General features: G+C 56.0%; 1 protein-coding gene across 1 annotated transcript in view; it reads left to right on the top strand.

Moving 5' to 3' along the window:
- Positions 1 to 1,959: 1,959 nt before the first annotated feature.
- CACNA1S (calcium voltage-gated channel subunit alpha1 S) overlaps positions 1,960 to 16,153 on the top strand; it is a 30,418-nt gene continuing 16,224 nt past the window's right edge. Inside the window, exons 1-18 of the mRNA XM_027898108.1 lie at positions 1,960 to 2,120; positions 4,890 to 4,995; positions 7,751 to 7,890; positions 8,357 to 8,490; positions 8,831 to 8,983; positions 9,192 to 9,397; positions 9,956 to 10,059; positions 11,110 to 11,258; positions 11,665 to 11,746; positions 12,252 to 12,412; positions 12,758 to 12,983; positions 13,528 to 13,735; positions 14,046 to 14,166; positions 14,592 to 14,706; positions 14,833 to 14,926; positions 15,302 to 15,371; positions 15,600 to 15,732; positions 15,892 to 16,021. Coding sequence (XP_027753909.1) covers positions 1,960 to 2,120; positions 4,890 to 4,995; positions 7,751 to 7,890; positions 8,357 to 8,490; positions 8,831 to 8,983; positions 9,192 to 9,397; positions 9,956 to 10,059; positions 11,110 to 11,258; positions 11,665 to 11,746; positions 12,252 to 12,412; positions 12,758 to 12,983; positions 13,528 to 13,735; positions 14,046 to 14,166; positions 14,592 to 14,706; positions 14,833 to 14,926; positions 15,302 to 15,371; positions 15,600 to 15,732; positions 15,892 to 16,021 — 2,493 coding nt within the window. The remainder of the gene's footprint in view (positions 2,121 to 4,889; positions 4,996 to 7,750; positions 7,891 to 8,356; positions 8,491 to 8,830; positions 8,984 to 9,191; positions 9,398 to 9,955; positions 10,060 to 11,109; positions 11,259 to 11,664; positions 11,747 to 12,251; positions 12,413 to 12,757; positions 12,984 to 13,527; positions 13,736 to 14,045; positions 14,167 to 14,591; positions 14,707 to 14,832; positions 14,927 to 15,301; positions 15,372 to 15,599; positions 15,733 to 15,891; positions 16,022 to 16,153) is intronic.

Raw genomic sequence — 16,153 nt, 5'->3', positions numbered from 1 at the left:
GGGAGAGGGGCAGGAGAGGGGCAGGAGCGTTGCAGGAGAGGGCGTGGAGGGCACCGGCGGCGGGGCGGGGAGAGGGGCGGAGCGGGACGGGGAGCGGCGAATGCACTTTTTGGCTCAGCTCGGCTCGGCTCGGCTCGGCTCTGCCGCAGGAGATGACCCTGGGGGGAGTCAGACCCCCCATCCCGGCCCGGCTGCCTTTGGGACCCTTCCCAAGGCCGTGCCTGTGCGGTGATGGAGCGGGAGGTGTGCGAGGAAGAGGAGGGCGGCTCTGAAGAGGTTTCCCGAGGAAGGAGGTAGGTGGGAACGGCTCAGAGCGCTGCAGCGGGCGCGTTGGAGCCCAGCAGGGTGGGTGGGTGCCAGCACAGCCCTGTGCAAAAAGCAGGGGGGTGTGCGAGCCACGGGGCGTCGAGGAGATCACGGAGACATCGGGGGTCTCTTCCACAGCCCCTGTCCGAGCCCCGCTGGGCAGCTCCGCTCGCCCTCCCTCCTCCTCCACTTCCCAAGGGGAGATGTTCCTTCTGGACATCCCCACTAGATGGGCCCCGCGGCCTTGCGGTCCCTGGAAAAGCTCTTTCTGCACGGGCAGCAGCGGGAATGAGGTTCCTGGGTCTCGCTTGGGGTTTAGAGGGGGAACTAAGGGAGAAGTGGGAACACGCGTGGATCTGCCTCACAAGGAGACAGGGCTGGACCCCGCAGCAGAAATTATTTAACCTGCCTTTGCACAAAATGCAAGAGTGGTGTAGGAGGGGGCATATTGCTAATTTAACCCTAGTGGAAGGTGCCCCTGCCCCATGGCAGGGGGGGACGGGAAAAGATGATCTTTAGGGTTCCTTCCAACCCAAACCATTCCGTGATTCTATAAACCCCTTTACATCCGAGGGCACCAAAGTGCATCAAAACTGGCTGGAGCAGCGGCAGGAATCGCTTTCCCATGCAACCTCCCTGCCATGGGCAGGGATCAGCTCGCTCCCTGGTCACTCCCTCCTGGCACAACCGGCTGCACACCTGGCAAGCCATTTCCTTCCCCCGTGGAATGAGGAGCAAAGGAAATGGGGAACAAAGCAAAGGAGAGGAAGCTGTGAGCCAGGCAGCGTGGTGCCACGGGTGGAGCATCACCCTGGGGTGCACGGGGCCAAGCGGGGCACAGCCAGTCAGTCCCACCAACTGTAACACCTGTAGGACCATTTACTGTGGGACATCACTGGAAGTAATTAGATCGCTGCATTTATTTTGCTGACAGTCTAGGAAACCCCAGGAACAACAATTCCTCCCGCCTCAGTCCCCTGCTGTGAAAGGTGCTGATAACTGTCCACTTTTTGGACTTACCTTGATTTCGTAGAGCTCTGAGACTGGAGTCTGCAGTCAGTGAGATGGACCCAGCCCCAAAGGCCAGTGATCACACGGTCTGGAGCTCAGGTGAGCAGTGTGCACCAAGTGAAGGTGAAATCCTGCAGAGAGGGTGCTGATCACATTTTGGGGGGGGCAAACTGTCTTTGAGGACTGGCCAGAGCTGGGTTCTCCATCTCACCCCGAATAGTGCGATTCAGTAAATGCACATTGCTTCCCAGTGCAGGCCAGGAAAGCCGGGGGAACTGGGGAGAGAGCTGACCTGGGACAGAAGCCCTTCTCTCTCGGAGACAGCGTGGCCAGCGCTGGGCAGGCTGTCCCACCCCCAGCCCGGGCAGCGGCACGCGAAGCACTCGCCCGGCTCCCCATGTGCTGGGTAAAGAGGCAACAGCTGCAGGGGCCCTTCTGCTGCCTCGGGAGCTGGGACAGCACCCAGGGCCAGGCCGGGATCTAAATTTAACCTCGTGCTTTGTGTGTTTGGACATGCGAGTGCAGGCTCCAGCCCCCCCAGTCCCCCACCGCCTCCCCCGCCGCACGGAGGGGACGGGGACCTGAGGGAGAGGGGCTCGGCCGTGGGGCAGGAGGGGGAGAAACGGCTGGGGGAGCAACACCATGGAGCCTGCTTTGCCCCAGGATGACGTGAAGAAGAGGCAACAGAAGGAGAAGTCCAAGAAGCCGGTGCCTCCGGTAGCCCCTCGGCCGCCCAGGGCTCTGTTCTGCCTGACCCTGGAGAACCCGCTGAGGAAGGCCTGCATCAGCATCGTGGAGTGGAAGTATCCTCTGCCTGCAGGCACTTGGGAGCACCCGTGTGTGTGACCGTGAGCAGGGTGCTGGGTGTGGGTGCTGGGGGCCAGGAGAGCCGCCAACCTGCTTCAGGTGTCTCATCAGGTGTGTAAAGGGCAGGGAGGCACTCGGGGAGCCCCGGTGGGATGGGTTGGCTATGCAGGCTGGAATGTGAATGGGCTGGTGGGGAGAGCTGGGGCTGAGGAGTGGGTCAGGCTGTGGGGACCTTCGGTGGGGGGGTGCAGGGACAGGCAGGGGCAACCTGGGGAGAAGGGAGTGACCACACTGTGTGCTGGGGAGAAACAGGACAGCTCACTGGGAAGGGAGGGTATTTGGTGTGTGAGGAGGGGGCACAGTGCCCGTCCTGGGGTGGGGATGGGGTCAGGCTGGGGGAGCTGGGGGTGGAGCTGGGGACAACAGGTCACCCAGGGAGAGAAGTTTGGGGTGGGTAATGAGACCATGGCGGGTTGTTTGGGATGGCTCTTTGTGTGTATCACCTCTTGCCTGATCCCACAGCTGTGCTCTGCACTGGTGGGGGTCTGGCCAGTATCCCCCATATCATTGCTGACACTTGTCCTCTCAGCTCCCCTTCCCATCCCTCCCTGGCACTCCTATCACAGGTGAAGGCATTTGTGGGTGTTACTGCTCAGAGGGAGAGTCTCTCTGTGTGTCTTGGACATAATGTAGGGATGGGGTTTGGGTGTTGCTCTTTGGTCTTTTCACAGGGGCACTGTAGCTTAGAAATACCAAAATGCCATATTCCTGCCATGCCTCCAGGAGCTATCACTTTGTTCACTTATATTTTATGTGAGGGAGGAGAATGGGAAATGAACCACTTTGCTTTGATTTCAGCAAAATGCCTGGGCTCAAGCAAAACGATGGACTCTGGGAAATGGAATCAAGTTCCTCCACCACAATTTTTCTCAGTTCAGTTGCTGAAACTCATCTGTGTGTTCCTGGCCTTGGTGGGATGATCCCAGCCCTGGCCAGGCTTTGGTCCTCTTGGAGGTGGCTTGGTCATCTTAGGCTGGCTGTGTTGCTGTGCACACAGTGCCGTGGGGACACCAGAACCATGCCCAGGGAGTGGTTGGCAGGTATGAGGGCATGCTCGCAGCTCTGCAGGTGCTGGAGTTTGAGCCCTTGTTCATTTACTGAAAAGGGACTCTCTGTCCTTCAAAGGAGCAGGAGCAGAGCCAAAATTGGGGAATTCTCATTTTCTGTTTCTCTAGAAAGAGAACTGGGCTGTTCTACGAGCACATGGAAGGGAACTGTGCCTGTGTCTTAAATAGGCACTGAGCAGGGCAGAAACTTCTGCATCCACCCAAGTGGCAGGGGAAGAGCTGGAAATAGGACTTGCATCTTCCAGCATGCTCCAACACATTCCTGCCCCTGGACCAGCACATGCCAGAGCCAGTGCGTAGCACAGTGGGGGTCCTTCCCAGATCAGTGCTCTGGAAGGGGACAGGGGAGGGGAGAGGTGGGTGCCCCACCAGAAAGGTGGCATGTGCAGGTGGTTCTGACCTGTGCAGGACAAATGGTCCAGGGGATCAGATTTCTCCAGAGCCTGGGCTGTATTTATACCCAGATGCACCTGGCTGCCCTCGCTCAGGGATCAGGGTGTGCGAGGCACGGCAGGGTCGTTCCAGTTCCTGTGGGTTGTTATGGTCTGCAGCGCCAGGCAGGCTGCCAAGGGGAGATTAGCTGTGACCATCTTCTGTGGGGATACCTGGCCCCTGGGTTCAGCCATTTCTGCTGGATAGCTGCTGCTGTCAGAGCACAGGGCTGAGCCACAGGAGTGGGACGGGGGCTTTCCCAGGCAGTTGGAGGGCAGGGAGTGCCGCTCCACTCAGCCCACGGTGGGTGAAAGCCAGACTGGCTTGAAGCAGAGGGGGTTTTGTGCTGAAATTAGCTCACATGTCAAAAAACATGTTTGTTAGAACGAGGAAATCTGGGTGTTCTGCAACTTAACGGGTATTGTGTGCACAACAGCCAGTCCAGCACCTCGATAGTTATTGGGACGTGTGATGTCACCCTGGTAATTCCAGGTCATTTCACAGCCAGGAGGACTTCAAGGAAGGTGGATGAGGAGCCTGGGGACCCTGGGGGACCACAGAGCTGCAAGACACTAAGGCCTAATTCCCTCTGCAAGGGAGGTATGGGACCCTTGAATGCTTTTTGGTGGGAGGCTGTTGGAGAGAAGGAAATGAGATTGCAGGACAAGTAGATGAGGAGGATGCTGAGGCTCTGGCTCAGTGGCAGGAGGCAGAGATACTGTGCTGGTGACACTACATGCCTCTTTTTTTTTTGTTAAATATGTCCCACTGCATTTCTACCTAATAACAGTGCCAGACTCACAGAGTCAGAAGCGGCAAGTGGATTCCAGCTCCAGTTACAATCGAGGTCACCCTTCAAGGAGAGTTTGTCTCACCCTCTCCGAGCAGGCAGGGAAGCTTCCAACCCCTGGGCTCTGCCCCATTGCCCACAATACAAAGGGGAACAGCTTTTCCATCTGACTTCAGGCTTTAAAGTGTCACCAGGTTGATGGATAGAAAGGTTCAGAAAAAGAAAAAAAGCCTTGGGATGAGCCAAGGATGCTCCTCCAGGTGCTGCTCAACAGCGTGTCCCTCATGGATGCTGAGGGTGTGCTGAGGCTGAGGTCTGGCTGCTCTCTCAGGGAGGTTGGTTCCCCACACACACCCCCAGGTAGGGTTGCACCTGCTGTTCCTTTCCTGTCTCCACTCCTTAACACTTGCTCTCAGACCCTTCGAGATCATCATCCTCCTCACCATCTTTGCCAACTGCGTTGCCCTGGCCATTTACCTGCCCATGCCTGAAGATGACACCAATGTCGCCAACTCCAGCCTGGTAAGGGACAAGCCTTTCCACTGTCCTGGGCAGCTGAGGGCTCCTTTTGAGGGCTTTGCAAGCCCTGCAGGGATGGCCTCTTGCTGTGACACGGGTGCAAGGTGGGCAATACCTGTGGTGAGGTCATGTGCTGCTGCCCAGGGGTGCAGTCAGGCACTGCTGGTCCAGCCAGAGCTGCTGCAGAGTCAGGGGGAGGCAGTGGAGCAGGAGGGGGAGAAACGACTGCAAAATGGGTTTTTAGAGGGGCTGAAACCACCTCTGGGTTGAGATCAAAGGCAGCAGGTCGGTGGGTGAAGTGCACAGGGAGGAAGAATTGATGCCAGTGAAAGAAAAATATTTGCCTCTTTTTTCCATTGTGACGCTTTGAAAGGGAAACACCCTGTTCCAGAAAGGCTCAAATGGTTTGTCTCAGCATTTATGGAATAAATTTTTCTGACCTTTCCTTTCAAAACTGTATTTTAGTTTTGTTACTTTATGAGGGGAAAAAAAATCCCATTTCTGTCAAGCAGAAAGGTCACTCCTTTTCAATTGTTATTCCTTTCTTTTTCCCTCAGTCACTCCTGTTTGCCTGGAATATGTTGTTTTGATGTGGTACAAATCAATAGTTTGCACTATTTTTAACTTGCCAGCCATTTCCACTCTTCAGATCCCCACTGTGGTTCAATCCACATTGATTTCCGTTGAGGGGCCGAGTTTGATGACTGAATCAAAACATCTAAATGCACCTTTTCAACGAAATGTTCTCCCCTGCTGGTTTTGGGGCTCCTCAGGGTAAATCCCCGTGGAGGGTTAATTCCTGGGGTGTTCTTTCATCCTCCTGCCCTGCCTGACCATCTCCCCTAACCCCTGTGGACTGAGGGACACTTGTTTTGGTGTCTTCCCTGGCCAAGGGGGCATAACATGGTTTGGAAGGTGCAGTTACCTCAGGTGAGAGGTTAAAGAGGCAAAGCAAAGCTAAAGTGGCTTCAGGTAGATGAAGTGGCACTGGCCTCACAGAGCTCCCAGACAGGGGCTGATGCTGCCCAAGGACCCACAACCTTTTCCATGAGTGTGAGGCAGATGGGAAAGGACTGAGCGATGTCGTGGATAAATGAAATTCCTTCTATTTCTACTTATTGCATTTTAGATGACTTATGCTATGCCCTATTGGGGGATTTTCCAGCCTGTTGCCATGCCAACAGCCCTTGGTATCAGGAGCCTGGCAGCCCCAGGCTGCTCTTCTTTCATCCCTGCTTGTGTGTGTCCCTTTGTCACCAAGTTCTGGTGGCTTTGTGTGAGCAAACCCAGCTGAGAGCTGAGCCCCATCACCTGGGGCATCAGGCTGTGCTTGGCACGGGCCTGCAGGGAGTGAACAAAGGCTTGTTGAGGCATTTTTTTCTGCAGCAGAGAGGTGCTGTGATGCATTTCATCTCTCCCTGGCCCTTTTTTATTTGTCTCCATTGCCCAGTCCTCTCTGGAGATGATCGAGTTTATATAAAGACCCTGAAATTATTGAGGAGGCAAAATGTGTGAGGGGAAACTGAATCAGGGCAGTGAGGATGTTGCCCCACGTTGTTTGTGTAGAGCAGGACTGGGGCTCTAAAGCTGAGGTGCTCCAGCAAGGAGAGACTCAGGAAGAGGGAATTCCTCTGCTGCCACTTCCTTCCTGCAAGGTTGGAAAATTGTGGAGAGCTCTGTCTTTCCACAGCCAGCCAGGGAAGATTTGCAAACAGAGTTTACACTGGGTTTAGAATTAGTCTCACGAAAGCTTGGTTAATAAGAGCAGAAAGCAGGTTCACTGTGTTTAGCAAGGTAGGTTATTCAGGGGATTCACCCAAGAAAATACAGCTGGGCTTTATAAGAGTGTCAGGTAGGACATGGGACCCAGTGAGAGGGGGACAGAGCTGGAGCTCAAGCCATCAAGAAGACAATTTAAATAACACGGGTAATGGCCTCTGTGTGGCCACTCTGCAACTGGCTGCTTCTGGGGGCTCTTAATCCCAGTGTGGAAGGGCCACTGGCAGCAAGGGCAGTGATGGCAGTGACAGGCAGAGCCAGATGGGCACAGGCAGCTCTTGGCTGCTCTCCAGGGACACATGAGCTGTCCTGGCTCTGCTTTCTCAGGGCCGTGCCGAGCCCCTGCACTGGGGTGCCAGGTCCTGCCTGGAAGGGAGTGCAACACCTCTGCCCAGTGGGTGCCCAGGCCCATTTCTAGCAGCTCACTTTGCCAGGCAAATGTCTGGCCTCAATTCCCTGGGAGCTTCCTCAACGCCTCAGGCACAAGGGAAGGATGGAGCGTCCCATGGTGACTGTGTGGGGTCTCCAGGATAGAGCCAGCAAGAAAGGATGAGGAGAAGGTGTCAGTGCTGCCTGCAGGAGGAAGGTTGTGGTGGACTGGGAGGGTGAGCAGCAGGGAGAAGAGCCAAAGAGGAGCAGTGCCCTGGGCCAGGCACCTTTGGGTGTAGGGTTGGGAAGTGGTGGCTTTGCTGGAGCAGTTTGTCAGAACAGGTACCCACAGCTGTGGAGCAGGGTCCTGGCAGGGGGCATTGGAGGGGTGAGGGGATCGTGCTGCAGGCCAGAAAGTGGCATGTGGTGACACAGCATGCCACCCCTCCTGCCCAGGGCAGCCACGGTGCTGCCTGGTGTTCATGGGGGATCACAGACGGGTTGGCAGCAGGGACTGATCCCGAGTCAGGCTGTCCACGGTGGGGACACCAGGGGAGGTGACAGTCTGCTCTAATGAGGCACCCTCTGCTGCTGCCTTTGCCATCCCCAGGAGAAGATCGAATACGCCTTCCTGATCTTCTTTGCCATCGAGGCGATGCTCAAGATAATCGCCTACGGCTTTCTGTTCCACACGGACGCCTATCTGCGAAACGGCTGGAATGTGCTTGACTTTTCCATCATTACTCTAGGGTAAGGGAAAGATGGGAGGCTGCTGCTTGTTCAGCTTGTGTCAGGCCTGTTCCTCAGCCCGTCAGGGACATCGGTTTTTCTGGTGACTGCAAGGGGCAACTCCTCAACTCATTTCCTGCCTTGTCCCCTTTTCCTGCCCTGACATCCCCTGGAATCCCATCTAACTCCTGTTTTTTCCTGTCTGACTCCTTCATGCCTCTTAGGTCTCCTTGCCCTGGAGAATGGGGGTGGCATGGGATCCTCCAGGGTCTGCACACAAGGGGGTGGGAGGGCCCCAGCTCTCAGCAGTGAATCTGTGCCCGGGAGCTGGACTTGGCCAAGCGCTGCTCCCTGGGTGAGGCTGAGCTCACTGGGCTTTAAATCCTTAGCTCAGGTTTCTTGGTTTCTATTCTCACGCCCTTCTCTTTTTCTCCCTGTCCTTTCTTCTGCTTCTCCTCCTTCCTCCCCTGTGCCCTGGCTCTTTCAGGCTCATCACCATGACCCTGGAGCAGGTCAACGCCAAGCAGGCAGGGACGTCGGGGGGAAAAGGCGGCTTTGACGTGAAGGCCCTGCGAGCGTTTCGTGTGCTGAGACCCCTGCGCCTGGTGTCTGGAGTGCCGAGTGGGTGCTGGCTGCCCTGCCCTCAGGAAGGGCTGGAGGGTGGATGGAACCCCTGGCCAGGGTGGGGGAGCCATGGCATGTTGCTGGATCAAGCCCAATCCACAGTGCAGGTGTAGAGCAGCCACAGGTTCTTGCTCAGCCCTGCAGCTGGCAGTTGTCAGCGCTGGGGATCTGCAGGATTTTTACCTCGGAGATGTCAGTCCCACCCCACCACTGCTGCTCTTCCCTTGGCACAGGGCTTTTCAAAGACTGCTTGTCCGTGGGGCTGGCAGGGATGCAAGGTGCACACACAAAGCTGTTTAGGAAGTGGTTGACCTCCTCTCCCTTCTGCTTGGTGCAGGCCTGCAGGTCGTCCTGAACTCCATCATCAAGGCCATGGTGCCGCTGCTCCACATCGCCTTGCTGGTCCTCTTCATGATCATCATCTATGCCATCGTCGGGCAGGAGCTCTTCAAGGGCAGGATGCACAAGACCTGCTACTACCTTGGGACAGGTGCAGCTGTGTCTGGGGGGGGGGGGAAATGTGGCAGAGATGTCTCTGTATGGCTGGTGGGACTGAAGGGTGTTTGATACAGCACACAGCTGGCTGTGAGGGGCTGCTGAAATGGGCCCCTTTTGGAAGGCTCCTGCTGGAGGTGGGGTGGGTGGAGGCTGCTCTGTTTGGCCTGACCTGCTGCTCACACCGTGGCTTTGCCCCTCAGATGTGATCGCCACGGTGGCAGGAGAGAAGCCAGCCCCGTGCACCAGCTCTGGCCACGGGCGGCACTGCAGCATCAACGGCAGCGAGTGCCGCGGCGGCTGGCCTGGCCCCAACAACGGCATCACCCACTTCGACAACTTCGGCTTTGCCATGCTCACAGTCTACCAGTGCATCACCATGGAGGGCTGGACTGAAGTCCTCTACTGGGTAGGCTCCAGCGCTCGGGCTTGGTGTCTGTCTCGGCAGAGGTGATGCTGGTCTTGCCTCGGGGCAGGGAGTGCCCTCCTGGACACAGGACCCCAGTGAAAGACAATCTCCCCCACCAACCTTCTTACTGTGATGCACGTCCCATAACACACCAGGAATGTCTCTGCATCCCTGCAGACACTGTTCTTGCTCTTTAGGTAGACAGGAGAGTGCTCCAGGTCCCACCTTTGTGAAGGGGTGTGGGCCAGGCACAGCAAAGACTGGTGGGTGCCCCTCCAGCAAAGCCCCATATTTTGCAGTCCTTGGGAGACTGTTGTGCTGAGGGCTGGGCTTGGGGCTGATGTTTAAATCTGCTCCCCAAATGCTTGGGTCTGGCTTTACCTCTGCTAAAACCAGACACAGAGTTCTAAGCAGCCGAGGCTCAGTCAGGTTTGTGTGCCACCCATCCCACGCACTCCCTTCGGAGGGGGGCAAAGATCACAGAGGCTGTTGAGGGGCCCTAAGGGGAGACAGTAGAAAGTGCCTTTAGAATGCTTCACCTGCATCTCTCCTTGCCAGGTAAATGATGCCATGGGGAATGAATGGCCCTGGATCTACTTTGTCAGCCTTATCTTGCTTGGCTCCTTCTTCGTGCTCAACCTGGTGCTGGGGGTGCTCAGTGGGTAAGTGTCACCCTATCCTTTCTCTTCCAGCAAAGGAGTTTTAACCCATTTGAACTATTCAAAGGAAAGCCTGGGAAAATTCTGATCCCTTTTCCTCCCTCATTCCTCTCTCTTTTTTATTTTTGCATGCTTAGAGAACCTGAGCCGTGAGTTACTTTTTCTGTTAGTGTCCACGAGTGCCTGAGGTTTCAGCTCAACTCCCAACACTGAAATCTTTTCCCCATGGCACAGGCAACTGTCAGCAAGCCCAGCCTTGGAGCACGTGGTTTGGGGATTGTGTTGTGTTCTGCCAGCACGCACAGCACACAAAGCTGAGTGGGGAGCAGTCATCACCCCACGGCTGTGGGTCTGGACACTCCTCACTGGCACCCCCAGCTGCTGTGAGCACACACGATTCGTGTGCTTATGGCCAGCCTAGAGGAGGACATCTTTGACATGAGTGTAAGGGATCCAAGGGAATGATTGTTAATCTAATTAATGCTTCAGCAGTCTTCCAAATACACCAACGAGCTGTCATCAGTCTGTTATAATGATTGTAGCACTTCTAGGCCAAACTCAGTAAGTGCTAATTCCCCCAGTAGTACACCTAAATACCTGAGATGTGATACTCAACCAGGCATTGCTGTGTGGCTGGCACCACCCCAATTTTGTTTCTGGGAAGAGTGTGTTGTCCTTGGGAGTAAGGGGGGCTTTTCTCCTCTGGTCTGTGTAGGGTTAGGGTCTGTTTTATATGTTTCAGTCCTGCATGTGCAACTGGATCACACTCATCTTCTCCATTAGTTCACAGCGTGAGTTATACCCTAATTACTTGGATTACTTGTCCCAAAGAGCAGCAGTGGTGGGGAAGAAACCTTGCCTGTCAATCAGGCATCAGGTGATGGTCTTGCATTGTGGAGCAGGGCCAAGAAAGGGGAAAGTCACTGGAGCAGTTCTAGGCAGGGTATTTCAGGATTTCAGCTTTCCACAAGGCCTGGCCTGGCACAGAGCTGTGGTACCCGACCTCCACGATGTCCCCTCCCGGGTCTCACTCTGCTGCTTCCCTTGTCCCAGCGAGTTCACCAAGGAGCGTGAGAAGGCCAAGTCACGGGGCACGTTCCAGAAGCTGAGGGAGAAGCAGCAGCTGGAGGAGGATCTGAAGGGCTACATGGACTGGATCACCCACGCAGAGGTCATGGACAGTGATCGGGCCCGGGGAGAAGGTACTTAATTTATTTATTTATTTATTTATTTATTTATTTATTAATTTCCCTAATGCTTTTGTTGAACCTGACCCAAACTAGAAATTTCTTGGTCCTGATGCGAAATCTCCACCTCAACCACTATATTTAATATTTACAGACTATGAGCAAGGCCCGTGTCTCCTTTGACAAACAGGCACTTGAAATGGCCATGAGGAGCATGAGGAGCCCTTTGGTGTGCAGGGGCACAGTGCAGGATCATGAGCTCACACACCAACAGATTCATAAATTTCTTGCCGTCACTTGACAATTCCAAGGGATTAGAAGTGGCTCAGGAAAGGAGCCTCCAACATGTTCCAACGTGTCCCTCCAACATGTTCTTCCCAAGGGGCTCCAAGAAAAGCCTGGAATTGTCATTCCCTCCTAGGTATGATGCCGTCGGATGAAGGAGGGTCAGAGACAGAGAGCTTGTATGAAATTGAGGGCATGAACAAGTGGATTCTCTTCTTGTAAGTATGCTCTGGCTGAACCACCTGCTGCTCTGCTCTGTCTCTCACTTGGTTGCCTGACTGGGCCAGGCTCTCCTGGTCAGCCACTGGTTTTTGGGAGAGAGCCAGGGGCTGCTGCTCAGGTGAAGATGCAAACATCAGTGCAGCAAACAGGGCATTTTGCTGTGGTGCTGGCAAAAAGCTCTTCAAGGTGAACATCTGCTGTGGGTCCAGGCTCCAAGCATCCTCTCGTGGCCCACGCAGCACAGCAGGTAGTTCAGGAGCTGTGCCTGTAGCCCCCAACCAGAGGTGCTGAAAGCCAAAATGAAGCCAGGAGGTGTTTGTGTGAATGAACCACAGGGCCTGAGTGAATGCACTGATTTCCAGGGGCAGGTTATGGCCATGATCCCTTTCCAGGGAAGACCCCTGGAGGAGGGAGCAGGGGTGGATTTGCCCTGCAGGCACAGCCCAAGGACGTGGGGCTGGCCTGCTGGTCGGCCTTGCTGATCCTTTGCCATCTCTCCAGCCGTCAGTGGAGGCGTTGGAACCGAATGTTTCGTAGGAGGTGCAGGGATGTGGTGAAGTCCAAGTTCTTCTACTGGCTTGTCATCCTGATGGTAGCACTGAACACCCTGTCCATCGCCTCTGAGCACCACATGCAGCCAGAATGGTTGACAGTGGTGCAAGGTAAGCAGAGAGCCTGAGTGTGTGTGCTCTTAGGGGCGTGAGTTTGCATGGGGGACACACAGAGCGTGTGTAGATTGTACCATAAACACACGTGGCACACTGCCTGCACCTCCACCCACACATACACACAGGGGCACATGGAGCACAGGTGGGCACACACGTGCACACACCCAGTCCACGTGCCCGCTGTGAATGGATTCACACCCCACACACAGACATCACCCCTCTCCTCATCCTCCTCCCCTGTGTGCTCCCCAGAAAACAGCTTGGTGGGCAGAGCAACACCCTCTTCCTTCCCTGCCTGCCCTGCCCACGCTGGGATTGAGGTTGCATCTCCCTCCCCAGACAACTCCAACCGGCTGCTGCTTGCCCTGTTCGTGGCCGAGATGCTGCTGAAGATGTACGCGCTGGGGCTGCGCCAGTACTTCATGTCGCTCTTCAACCGCTTCGACTGCTTCGTGGTGTGCTCAGGGGTCCTGGAGATCATCCTCGTGGAGCTCGGCACCCTGTCCCCCCTCGGCATCTCCGTGCTGCGCTGCATCCGGCTCCTCCGCATCTTCAAGATCACCAGGTTGGGGAGGGGGCCCTGTGGCCACTGGCATCACTCACGGCCCCTGCTCATCACTGGCCTTGCCCCCAGGGAAGGCTGCAGCCCTGAGCAGAGCTGGTAGCCCCTGGGTGGAACAACAAGGCCAAGCTGGGGGTTTCTGTCTCCGGGACGTGGTTTGTCTCTGGGAGTGGTGAGAACAGAGATGAGGTCCCGCTCTCCCTCTGGGTTCTGGGATGTTGTCAATGGGGGCAATGTGGACCAGGGCTCCTGGCTCCTCTTTCTGGCCCCAACCCACTGTGTGTTCACCTCTCTTCCCCATCCTGCCTGCTGGTGCCCTATGCAGACAGCAGTATATCTTGCCTGTCACACCACACCTGCAGCGTTTCTTCCTCCTGGGGCCTGGCTGGAGCAGTCCCAGTGCCCAGCCTGGGTCCAGAGTCCCCCTTGCTGGGCTGCTGGCACGCCACCTTGGGCCAGTTGGTCTGTTCCCTCTGCCTGCCTGGTCCTGCCCACAGCCTTCCCCACTCTTTCAGCTCCCACACGCTCCTGTCTCTCCTCTCTCCAGGTACTGGACATCTCTGAGCAACCTGGTGGCCTCCCTGCTCAACTCAGTCCGCTCCATTGCCTCTCTGCTTCTCCTCCTCTTCCTCTTCATCATCGTTTTCGCCCTGCTGGGCATGCAGCTCTTTGGGGGCAAGTTTGATTTCGAGGACATGGAAGTGCGGCGCAGCACGTTCGACAATTTCCCCCAGGCCCTCATCAGTGTCTTCCAGGTTTGGGGCTACAGGAAGGGCAATGGGGGGCAGGAGGGCAGGGATCTGGGGGTCTCACCTGGGCTGTGGGTGTCCAGACAGGAGCTGGGTCTCAGGGGGATGTGGCTTTGAGACACAAGCAGGGAAATGTAACTGGAGTCAAAAGCAGTAGTTCAGGTTCAGGGTTGAGCAGGGAAGAAGGTTTGACCATGGGGCTGTGAGGGGCTGTGAGGGATTGGGACTAGAGCCAGGGGGGCAGGATTGGTCTGTGGGCTATTGCTGTGCTGTGCCATGGAGGCTCTTGAGTTCTGTGTTACTTCTCTACTCCCAGATCCTGACTGGAGAGGACTGGAATTCAATCATGTACGATGGGATCATGGCCTATGGGGGCCCGTCCTTTCCTGGCATGCTGGTCTGCATCTACTTCATCATCCTCTTCGTTTGTGGGAACTGTATCCTCTGCCTGCAAAGCCAGGCCCAGGCTCCCTGCACCCAGCCCCAGAGCTGCACGGGACTGGGAAGGGGAGAAGCTTCTGTCAGCATCTCAGGGCTTGCCTTAAGCTTTTCAGTTCAGAGCAGCAGTGGAACAAACCACGGGCTTCAGGGTTGCACCAGTGGTGGATGGGGTCTGGGATGTGGAGGAAAGCACACCTGGAGAAGGTCTGGATGCCCAGCAGGCAGAGACTCGGTCGGAGTGGGGGCAGCCAGCCCAGAGCTCAGTGCTCACAGGGTGCTGGTTAAAGATTACCAACCAGGGTTATCTCAAGGGCTCAGCTCCAGGAGGAATTCTCAGGGCACCCTGGACACCTTGGGCAGCTCTGGCCGCATCTTCCAGACAGGAACCAAGCCCACCAAGTCCTTAGCACTGTTCCTGCAGATATCCTCCTCAATGTCTTCCTGGCCATCGCGGTCGATAACCTGGCTGAGGCCGAGAGCCTGACTCTGGCCCAGAAGGCCAAAGCGGAGGAGCGCAAACGGAGGAAGATGTCCAGGTGAGCACTGCTGTCCCTGGCCATGGGAGCTCCCAGACCTGGTGCTTTGGTGTGAGGGGATGGAATGGCATTGCCTACAGCCCCTGCCCAGAGTTCACTTCCCGCTCTTCGCTCCTCTCCGCTCAGAGGTTACCCGGAGAAGTCTGAAGAGGAGAAGCAGGTGCTGGCGAAGAAGCTGGAGCAGAAAGTAAAGGGAGAAGGGATTCCCACAACAGCCAAGGTCAGTGCTGGTGGGGCTGGGCCGTGCAGAGCTCCTGAGCAGGGACCAGGCTCCTCCTCCCACCAGCCAGGATGGACAAAGGCTCGGAGCCAGGCTGGGTCTGGACTCTTGGCCAGAATCTCTCCTCACCTTAGCATCCACTGATGAGGAGGGCTCACATTCCCATTTCTCATCCTCTTGATGTTGCTCTTTGTTTCGATTGCAGCATCCCTGAGGTGTTTTCCCTCACCTGGCTCCAACCTGGGCCAGCACTCCATGTGCTTTTTTATGGGCCAAATGCAGAGATGCTTCTTGTCCCACATGGCTTCCAAGATGAGAGGCTCTGGCCAACTGACACATGCAGCTGCAATCTTCTTTGTCTCTCCCTTGTTTCAGTTGAAAGTGGACGAATTTGAATCCAATGTCAACGAGATCAAAGACCCCTATCCTTCTGCAGACTTCCCAGGTAAGACTTGTCCCTGGCAGGGCAGCAGGAAAGCTGAGGGGGCATTGCAGAGGGATGGTGTGTGAGGAGCAAAGACTGTGGTGACCCTCAGCCAGCCTTGGGGTACTGAGGTCCTTCTGGCACAGATGCCAGATCAGGATGACAGGGTTGGAAGATTGTCCATAAGGTCATAATTCCCTCCCTCTCTGAATGATTCTTTCCTTTTCCCTGCTCATGGCCACCCTGCAGGTGATGATGAGGAAGATGAGCCTGAAATCCCCCTGAGTCCTCGGCCGCGTCCCCTGGCAGAGCTACAGCTGAAAGAGAAGGCTGTGCCCATGCCTGAAGCCAGCTCCTTCTTCATCTTCAGCCCAACCAACAAGTAGGCACTGCCTCTTCTCCCTGCCTTGTGAAAACAGGCCTGGCCCAGGTGCCTCTGGCACTGACCCTTCCCAGGCTGCCACCCTTCAAGGCTGCCATGGCCCCGTCTGATCTCCCTCTGGCCCCCTGCAGCATCTCATGGCATTTCTGTCCCTGCCAGGTTTCGGGTGCTGTGCCACAGAACTGTCAATGCCACCTGGTTCACCAATTTCATCCTGCTCTTCATCCTGCTCAGCAGCATCTCGCTGGCAGCTGAGGATCCCATCCGGGCCGAGTCCTTCCGCAACAAGGTGCCCGTGGAGATGTGGAGGGTTGGGGTGGGTGGGGAAGACCTCATGGAGTCCCCCAGCTCCCCAGTAAGCAGGGATTTTCTTGCCATGTGCCATCCCCCAGTCAGGTGACAGTGGTTCCAACCCTGCCTC

Source organism: Empidonax traillii, unplaced genomic scaffold, assembly GCF_003031625.1.
Source record: "Empidonax traillii isolate 1590-97213 ecotype Southwest subspecies unplaced genomic scaffold, ASM303162v1 scaffold579:size954524, whole genome shotgun sequence".
In the NCBI taxonomy this organism is placed as follows: domain Eukaryota; kingdom Metazoa; phylum Chordata; class Aves; order Passeriformes; family Tyrannidae; genus Empidonax; species Empidonax traillii.
The sequence above is the reverse complement of the archived record's forward strand: the minus strand, read 5'-3'. Positions and strand labels throughout refer to the sequence as shown.